General features: G+C 41.9%; 1 protein-coding gene across 1 annotated transcript in view; it reads left to right on the top strand.

Annotated features, from left to right (window-relative positions):
* Positions 1-8,381, top strand: part of ano2a (anoctamin 2a) — a 27,770-nt gene extending 19,389 nt beyond the window's left edge. Inside the window, exons 17-27 of the mRNA XM_058388302.1 lie at positions 1,849-1,923; positions 2,019-2,220; positions 2,355-2,466; positions 2,619-2,676; positions 2,771-2,871; positions 3,754-3,905; positions 4,057-4,209; positions 4,465-4,517; positions 5,030-5,211; positions 5,297-5,402; positions 5,885-8,381. Coding sequence (XP_058244285.1) covers positions 1,849-1,923; positions 2,019-2,220; positions 2,355-2,466; positions 2,619-2,676; positions 2,771-2,871; positions 3,754-3,905; positions 4,057-4,209; positions 4,465-4,517; positions 5,030-5,211; positions 5,297-5,402; positions 5,885-7,003 — 2,313 coding nt within the window. The 3' untranslated portion in view covers positions 7,004-8,381. The remainder of the gene's footprint in view (positions 1-1,848; positions 1,924-2,018; positions 2,221-2,354; positions 2,467-2,618; positions 2,677-2,770; positions 2,872-3,753; positions 3,906-4,056; positions 4,210-4,464; positions 4,518-5,029; positions 5,212-5,296; positions 5,403-5,884) is intronic.
* Positions 8,382-10,000: the final 1,619 nt, after the last annotated feature.

Here is a 10,000-nt window from a genome sequence, read left to right as displayed (position 1 = left end):
AACTTTGAAGAGCTGATGAATGAGGAACATCAGAGGGAAAAAAGAGTAGAAGGGGTGAACTCTGTGGAACAGGAAGTAGATAAGATTAGAAAGGATGAAGTCAGGAAGGCTTTGAAGAGGATGAAAAGTGGAAAGGCAGTTGGTCCTGACGACATCCCGGTGGAGGTCTGGAAGTGTCTAGGAGAGGCGGCAGTGGAATTTTTAACTAGTCTGTTTAACAGGGTTTTAGAGAGTGAGAAGATGCCTGAGGAATGGAGAAGAAGTGTATTAGTGCTGTTCTTTAAGAATAAGGGTGATGTGCAGAGTTGCAGCAACTATGGGGGGATAAAGTTGATGAGCTGTACTATGAAGCTCTGGGAAAGAGTAGTGGAAGCTAGGTTAAGGAAGGTAGTGGAAATTTGTGAGCAGCAGTATGGCTTCATGCCCAGAAAGAGCACAACAGATGCAATTTTTGCTCTGAGAATGTTGATGGAGAAGTATAGGGATGGTCAGAGAGAGCTGCACTGTGTGTTTGTAGACTTGGAGAAAGCGTATGACAGGGTGCCAAGAGAAGAGCTGTGGTACTGTATGAGGAAGTCAGGAGTAGCAGAGAAGTATGTCAGAGTGGTGCAGGACATGTATGAGAGGAGCAGGACAGTGGTGAGGTGTGCTGTAGGTCAGACAGAGGAGTTCAGAGTGGAGGTGGGACTGCATCAGGGATCGGCTCTGAGCCCCTTCCTGTTTGCTATGGTGATGGACCAGTTGTCAGAGGAGGTCAGACAGGAGTCTCCTTGGACAATGATGTTTGCAGATGACATTGTGATCTGTAGTGAGAGCAGGGAGCAGGTGGAGGAAAACCTGGAGAGGTGGAGGTTTGCGCTGGAGAGAAGAGGAATGAAAGTCAGTGGTAGTAAGACTGAGTACATGTGTGTGAATGACAGGGAGGGAAGTGGAACAGTAAGATTACAGGGTGAAGAGGTGAAGAAGGTACAGGAGTTTAAGTTCAAACAGGAAGATTAAAATACAGGAGTTTAAAATTTCAGCGAGAATCAAGGGGAAGGTGATACAGGACAGTGGTGAGACCGGCCATGCTGTATGGTTTAGAGGCAGTGTCACTGAGACAGAGACAGGAGTCAGAGCTGGAGGTAGCAGAGCTGAAGATGTTGAGGTTCTCTTTGGGAGGAACACGGCTGGACAGGATTAGGAACGAGGACATCAGAGGGACAGCTCATGTTGGACGTTTGGGGGACAAAGTTAGAGAGGCCAGGTTAAGATGGTGTGGACATGTCCAGAGGAGGGAGAGTGAGGATATTGGTAGGAGAATGTTGGACATGGAGCTGCCAGGCAGGAGGCAAAGAGGAAGGCCAAAGGTATATGGATGTAATAAATGAGGATATGAAGCTAGTGGGTGTAAGTGTTGAGGATGCAGAAGATAGGGATAGGTGGAGAGAGATGATTCGCTGGAGATCCCTGAAGGGAAAAGCCCAAAGAAGAAGAAGAAGAAGACTGATTTAACTAGTTTAATTAGTTCTGCTAGTTATAATAGGTATTTCATGGGAAATCTGACAGAGTCAGAGAGAGTCACAGAGTCAGAGTAACAGAGCCAGAGTCAGAGACATATAGATGTTTTAATCTTTTCTTACACTGTGTTGTATTTATCAAGGTGTTCCATTAGCATGCTGGCTAAATGTGAGACAAAATAAGTAAAAATAAGCAGAATAATAAGTTTAAATGGTTTTTCATAACTAACATTTTTTCCTTTTCCTGTGAAATAAAACTTTAAACATTGTACAGTTTGAGGCACGTCTGTGATGTCTGAGATATTCTACACGAGTGTTATTAAATTAAAATCTTTTATTTCCTCTGTAGTTTGCATCAGAATCTCTGACATGGAGAGATCGGTTGCCGGGATACTGCATCAACATTTCCTCCATCCTCCTAATGGTCAGTAATCAGTGTGAAAATTATAAATGTATGGACATGAATTTATCACTGACTGACCTTACACTCTCACTCTCCTGACCTGTGTGTGTGTGTAGGTGGTGGTCACACTAGCAGCGGTGTCTGGTGTCATTCTGTACCGCATCATTGTTTTCGCTGTGATGTCGATGAACCCGGACCACGAGGCCAAGGCCAATGTGCGGGTTACCGTGACAACCACAGCAGTCATTATCAACCTGCTGGTGGTCTTGGTGCTGGATGAGATCTACGGAGCCGTGGCAGCCTGGATCACAGAGTTAGGTCAGTCAGTGTGTGTGTGTGATATGTTTGTATAGCCACAGACCAGGTTCAGTGTGAAGAGAGAAAGAAAGGAGGGATGAAGGAATGTGGTGATGAAGCGTGATGGAAACGTAGCAGTGTTTGTGGGATTGCAGAGATTCCGAAGACTGAAGCAGCGTTTGAGGAACACCTGATCCTGAAGACTTTTCTGCTCAAGAGCATGAACGCTTTTGCACCTGTCTTCTACGTGGCATTCTTCAAGGGCAGGTTGGTCAGACTCCCTCATTTCCACATACACACTGCTGCAGGACACACATTCGCGTGGTGTGGAGCTTAAAGCTTAAGTGTTTACAGGTGTGATGTGTGAGTGTTGTACACAGTGTAAAGACTTTCACGTACACACCAAACTCCTCCTGCAGGTTCGCAGGACGGCCTGGTGATTATGTCTACGTCTTTAAAGATTTCCGGATGGAGGAGGTGAGAATCACAAGCTTTATTTGCACTCACACACTTTCTGCATGGACTTGTATGATGACTGTGTGTGTGTGTGTATGTGTGTGTGTGTGCTCAGTGTGCTCCAGCAGGTTGCCTGATTGAAGTGTGTATCCAGCTGGGTATGATCATGTTGGGGAAGCAGCTCATCCAGAACAATGTGTTTGAGATCGCCATCCCGTGAGTTACACACACACACTGTCATGTCACCTGACTAATTCTTCGGTGGCTGATTTACTAAGACCAAAAACAAACTTGTTTTCTAATAAATCTAATAAACTCTGTGTGGAATTAAGAGGATATGCCCTGGCTGGAGCTTTACAAAGAATTAATACATAACAAATTACATCACACTTAAAACAGGTGAAGAAAATCATACTGCAGTGAGTTTTTGCATGTTTTAGTTGTTGTCACATTGTGTGTATGTGTGTGTGTGTGTGTAATGTTTGAGTAATTATGCTAATTATGTGTAATGTTGATTAAAGGCAATGAGAAATTCCTAGCAATGTTCAAGCTGCTATAAACAAATAGTTAAAATAACTTTAAGTTTAAAGAAACTTATTATATATATTATTGTGTGTTAAATGATTTTGTTTTGCTTTCATATAAGTTAAATTGCCTCAATTTATCACATATACATTACTACACAGTGAAATTCTTTCTTCACATATCCCACCCCTGGGGGTCAGAGCGCAGGGTCAGTCATGATGCAGTGCCCATGGAGCAGGGTTGGTTAAGGGCCTTGTTCAGTGTGTGTGTCAGTGGCAGCATGGCAGTACTGGGGATTGAACCCTGATCTTCCAATTAACAACTCAGAGCCAAATATCAGAGATGAGCTTCTCCAAATGTAACACTTGCCCTTCAATCACCTTCATTTGCACTGTTTCTGTTCCCAGAGAGACTTTCACACCACACACAGTATTTTACAAGACATTAAATCGTCTTGTAAAACATTTTTACAAGACATTAAAGTCATCGAAACAAACAGAATTGTCAGGGAATTTTCCCAGTAGTTCCTGACACTAACATACTGTTAATGAATTATTCTCTGCCCTGCTTAAGAAAGCTAAAGAAGATGTATCGTAAATATAAAGAGGAGAAAGAAGGAGGGGAGAAGAAGAAGGACAAGGATCCGAATCGTCCACGGCATCGCTGGGACTTGGATTACCAGCTGGAGCCGTACGAGGGCCTGAGCCCGGAGTATATGGAAATGAGTGAGTGGATCTGAGCTAGCGTGCTGCTCTTAGCTTTAGCAACATTAATGGTGTTTAATGACATTTCTGATGATTAAGAAATGGCTGTTATTTGGATTGAGACTTTCAGACTTTTTTAGAGCCTTGAGGTGTTGACCGTGTTTCTGTTCAGTTATCCAGTACGGGTTCGTTACGCTCTTCGTGGCCTCTTTCCCGCTGGCTCCCGTCTTTGCTCTGCTCAATAACATGATTGAGATTCGACTCGATGCTGCAAAATTTGTAACAGAAATCCGCCGTCCTGATGCAGTCAGAGCAAAAGAGATCGGTAAAGATTTATTTTATTTTTTATAGTTAAACTCTAACACTATCTGTCCTGGTTCATCTTACATACTCTCTGCACTGCCTTATATGGTTAGTGTTTCCTGTTTTTGTTTCCTGTTGCCATGACAGTTAATTGCCGCACTTGTTATGGTTCATTGATTTGAAGCTCCTCCTGAATTCCTCTTTGTGTTGGTGAAGTTCTCTGTGTTCCTCTGAACACGATTATTTCTAGATTAATCTCTGTCTCTTTATTTCTTAGGAATTTGGTACAACATCCTGAGTGGAATCAGCAAGTTTGCAGTAATCACAAACGTGTGTAACAAACACAACCCTATGTTCTAACTCATAGTGTGTTCTTGCTTAAATGATAGATTATGTTTAATTCTAATTGTAGCTGTAGGGCGGCATCTACTTTACGATCAATAATCAGTTAGATCAGTAATACTACTCTATATGTCCAAAAGTATGTGGACAACTGACCATCACACCCTGATGTACCACAAACTGCTACTACAAAGATGGAAGACATGAAGACATGGTGTGGATGTGAAGGTTGGAGTGAAGAACTGGAGTGTCCTGCACAGAGGCCTGACTCTGACTCAACCCCACTGATCCCCAGCTCTTGTAGCTGAATGATCACTAATCTCCACAGACACAATCCAACATCTAGTGGAGAACCTTCTAGAAGAATGGAGCTGATTAGATCATGAAAGGGAATAAATCTGGAATGAGATGTTCAACACGTATGGATGTGATCAGATGTCCACAAACTTTTGGCCCATATGGTATATACTGGCACTTATTCTTAAACTCTTCCCTCTCAGGCGTTTGTTATTTCCTTCACGTCAGAGTTCATTCCGCGGATGGTGTATCAGTACCTGTACAGTGAGACAGGAACCATGCATGGCTTTATTGACCACACACTGGCGTACTTCAACACCAGCAACTTCAAGCCTGGCACCGCACCCAACAGCACACGCCTCGACCGGGAGCTGCGTATCTGCAGGTGCACATGTACTCCCAAAGCCACACAAAGATCTTCTTTAATAACAGCAATGACAATCACATCTTCTCTTCTCTTTATCCTTCAGGTATAAAGATTATCGGGATCCCCCTTGGTCCCCTGAGTCCTATCAGCTCTCTAAGCAGTACTGGTCAGTGCTCGCTGCTCGACTTGCATTTGTCATCTTTTTCCAGGTCAGTGCCAGAGAGCAAAAGAGTGAAAAACATAGCATTTCTAAATCTTGGTAATTTTGTTGGTTTCTGATCTAATAGAGTGCCTTTCTTTAAGTAACTCTCAAGGCATAATTAGGGTCTAAACTGAATCTTTAAGGGTTTCACCCAAAGTGACAAACTTTTTTAAAGAGAGAAAGATTTGTCTGTCTTTGAGAAGGCTCGAGAATCTTAACTGAACCTGGACAGAAGGAAAAAAGATGATTAGAAAGCTGAAGCCATTAAACAAATGTTGACAAATCCCTGTTTCTAAGAGCACAGTTACTACAGAAGTGATGGGGTCACTTAGGGGAAGGGAAAGGCTTTACAGTGTTTTCATTAAGGTGCAGTTCATTCAACAGGCAAAAGGAAGTGGCTAAAAGTTACAGTTCATGTATTATATAGTTGTTTTCTATTTTTGCCTCCAACTTGATGGTTTGTTCATTTAGCATTTGTGGGTGTTTCAGAACCTGGCAATGTTTCTCAGTATGCTGGTGGCATGGTTGATTCCAGATGTTCCCCGCTCTTTGAAGGACTGCCTGAAGCGGGAAAAAGCCTTGTTGCTAGATCTTCTTCTTAGCGAAGAGGTGGAGAAGCAGCGAAGGCAATCACAGCGTCCTGCCAAAATCAACATAACAATCAATAACTCAGAGGAGGAGACTGTAGAGATTGAGCCAGACTGTAGCATCATGCTGCAAAGCCAGACAACTGAGAATGAGTTACAGACTGCAGACAAGGAGAACCTACCAAGAGAGGAAGCTGAATCTACCACCATTGAGCCGATTAGCCTTGCAAACGACTGTCAATCTCTTACCACATCAGATCCTCACTTAAATCAGCCTGTTCCTCAGAGTCCAGTAAAACCAGTAGGCGCATCCAACTACCAAGAGTTTAATCTAAACGGACCTCCACCTCGAGATCCAGGATCCAGGTCCAGGAGCCGCTGCCAAACCCTTCCACCAAGACATAGAGGAGACCAACCCGGAGACAGCTCAGGCAGAACTAGCCACTCCACCAGCTTTGTACATTTCAACCAGAACTTTCCTCAAGCAACCAGTGAACTCATACAGGATACTCCCACTGTACCTTTACCAGCTCAGGATAAAAATCATTCCAGAAAAACATCTCCTATAACAGAGCTTTTTAGTAGGCAGTTCTCAGTACTGTCTTGCCATCCCTTTAAAACAGAGCTCCAGACAGAGGCACAGCCATGTCCTCAATCCAAACCGGAGATAACAAGCAGCCAAAAAACCTTGGCACAGTCACCCTCCAAGCCAGAGCTTTCAGTCAGCTCATCAACAGCATTGCCACGCCCTCCATCCAGACCAGAACTTGCAGTTTGTCAGTCATCTGTTCTACCAAGACCCCCATCCAAACCTGAACTAATGGGAAGCATTGCAAAAGGACTTCCACTCCAGGACCCATCAATCAGAACCAAGTCCCGGTGTCAGACTCTTCCTCCCAGACACAGAGGACGCGATACTGTGGAACGCTCACTCAGAACCACCCATTCCACCAGCTTTACAAATTTCAACAAAAAGTTGTCTCCATTATCCAGTGATGTGACACACAACACCTCTGTGTAAGCAAGATTGAATTGAACAAGTTCTGATCCAGCCCCTTCAGCAGCTCTCTCAGTGCCAAGCAAGCTAGATGTCTGCACAGCCATCAGGACATGTCTGAGTTTAACTGAGGATGGAATCATCTGTAAATTGTCATCGAGTCATCATCACCAACCAGTAGTTAGGGGGTTCAGTTGTTCTGTTGAAGCTGAAGTGCTGAACTGTGAGGGATTTTTTGGTGATTTACTGAAACCACCTGATATTATTAAAATCAGACATGTTTCCACTTTTTCCCTGAATTTATTTGAACAGATGTGCAAGACACTTTCAAGTCCAAGTGAAGTCCACAAAACTGAGTCAAGTCTCTGAGCAGCAAATCATGTCTCAAATCTGAGCTGCAAGTTTGAGACTCAAGTCTCTCAGCCATAAGTCCAAGTCTCAAGTCTCTGTCCAGCAAGTCTGAGTCAAGTCTCAAGTCTATATCCAGCAAGTCTGAGTCAAGTCTCAAGTCTCTGTTCAGAAAGTCTAAGTCAAGTCTCAAGTCTCTTTCCTGTAAGTCCAAGTCAAGTCCAAAGTCCCTGAACTGAAAATCTGAGCCAGTTTTCTGTTCTCCGAGTCTGAGCCATATTGCTGCAAGTCCAAGCCAAGTTTCAAGACTCTGAACTGCAAATCTTAGTCAGAACTCACGGGTGAGCTGAGTTAAATTGAAGGTCCCCAAGGTTGCCAAATTCCAAATCTAGTCTCAAGACACTGTGTCCTTGTGCAACTCAAGTCCCCATTTGTGATGTGGATAGTCCAGTTTGTTGGATTTTATTAGACAATCTATAGTTTAATCAGTTTGTTCTAGCACCTACTGAAAGCTTAGGATTATAATATACATGTAGTCTAAAGTGGACTATCCAGATAAAGTGGAGCTTGAACAGAGAACTATTTCTTTAGAGGAAATGATCAAAGTAAAGATGCTTTTTAACCAGGAGTGAACCCTGGAGGTTTGGGGTTAAGGAGGAGATGTGTAGCCCTCAGGGGTCATAGTCACCTGTAGGAATATGATCTTTTCTCCTGTACATAAGGGATAAAATTCATGAAGTAAAACCTGACAATAAGATTTTTTTTTTTAAATACTGTTGAACTGTAAAAGTATGTTTGAGGCAAATAAAGTGTGGAAAATCCTGGAGATCACATTAGGTGTAGATTCACTTTAGGAATTTTTGTGTAAATTTAATGTTTTATTTGTTTTACGCTCAGAGATCAACATCGTGTGTAACTGAGATCTGACCTGAGGGTCAAACATTTATACTGATGAAGGAATCTTTTGTTATTGCCAGGAATATTTGTGTTGTAACTTTAACATGGTGTTTATCTGAATAAATAAATGTTTGCTCGTATCATACAGCTACCTGAGATACATTTCTGAGATATGAGTGTCAGAGGAATGGACATTTTTTTCTCATTATTCATATTATTCTCATATTATTCATACTCATATACTGTTTATATAAATATATATAAACTATAAATATATTTATTTACATACAGACATTTACAATTTACACAAAGATATAAATTAGTACTTTTACGGTATTTGGCAGTTGCCCTTTATCCAAAGCGACTTACATTTTATCACATTTTTGTACAACTGAGCAATTGAGGGTTGGGGGCCTTATTCAGGGGCCCAACAGTGGCAGACTGGTGGACCTGGGGATTTGAACCAGTAATTTTATATGCTTTATATATCATATATTTCTTACCATTCATTCTGTAGTCTTTCAGTCAGGTTATATGAAGTGAACTGATAATTATTAGTAATGTTTTTACAATATTTTATACTGAATATAAGTTGTTATATGACACACGGAGTAAATCCTACAGCTGCTGCTGATCCTCTGGACCCTGAATTCCAGTATCATTATTATCTCATGGCCTGATGTATGATCTGTGATTTGTAAAAGCTCCATCATTTCTAGCCTCATGCTAGCTTGATCTTAGCTAGAAAGAGAAATGTAGAATAGTATAGATTAATCTAAATTTTAAAAAATGTCTAGGAATACACTGGTGTAGTATGTTTTCTGAAGTGTCTCACAGAATGCATTGATAATTATTTGATTATTACTTCATGCAGTAATAATTACTTGACTAATTGCAATTAATATAAAATGTAGGTTTATAAAAAATAGCTAAAATATATAAGCCCTGACTATGACACATGAAGACACTGGCAGCTCTCAGATCTCTTTCAGAACGACAACAGCAATGTTTTTATTATCTCAAATTCTATACAATTCTAAACTGTGGAGTTTGCATGTTCTCCCTGTGCTTGGTGGATTTGCTCCGGTTTCCTCCCACAGTCCAAAGACATGCTTCTAGGCTGATTGGAGTCTCTAAATCGCCCTGCGATGGGTTGGCACTCTGTCCAGGGTGTATCCTGCCTTGATGCCCGATGATGCCTGAGATAGGCTCCCCGTGACCCGAGGTTAGATCGGATAAGCATGTCGTTTCATTTCAGACAATGAAATGAAAAAAAATTCTACACTTGTACTGCAGAACACCACCAGAGGGAGCAGGAGCAAGTTCCTACTGATAATCTGATAATCTGCAGCTTCTTTTATCACACTGGTCTCAGACTCAGTTATTACTGAAACGTTCACAGGCGTTTAAAGGAAGTGTGATCAAATCCATCAGTGGGTTTCTGTGATTTTATAAACGGATTGCTCTCTAATGTTTCAGTGACTTATTGATTCCAGAACAGATTCAAAGATTAGCTGTTCAATAAGGCACAAAATGAATGGCACCCTTTAAAAAGGAGGAAGTGTCTGAAGTGTGTGTCTGAGAGCCCACTCTGCTGTGGCTGAGCTGCATTACTGGATTAGATTTAGAGCATGCAGCACTCAGAAGTCACTCTTTCTCTGTCTTTTTGTTGTCAGTGAAGTCAGGATGTTGTTCTGGATCATAAACACTGCAACTTTTTTATTTAAAAAAAATAGAATTAAAGGAGCCCCAGCAAGGTCATAACATGCCGCACAA

Source organism: Hemibagrus wyckioides, linkage group LG04, assembly GCF_019097595.1.
Source record: "Hemibagrus wyckioides isolate EC202008001 linkage group LG04, SWU_Hwy_1.0, whole genome shotgun sequence".
NCBI classification, from domain to species: domain Eukaryota; kingdom Metazoa; phylum Chordata; class Actinopteri; order Siluriformes; family Bagridae; genus Hemibagrus; species Hemibagrus wyckioides.
The sequence above is the reverse complement of the archived record's forward strand: the minus strand, read 5'-3'. Positions and strand labels throughout refer to the sequence as shown.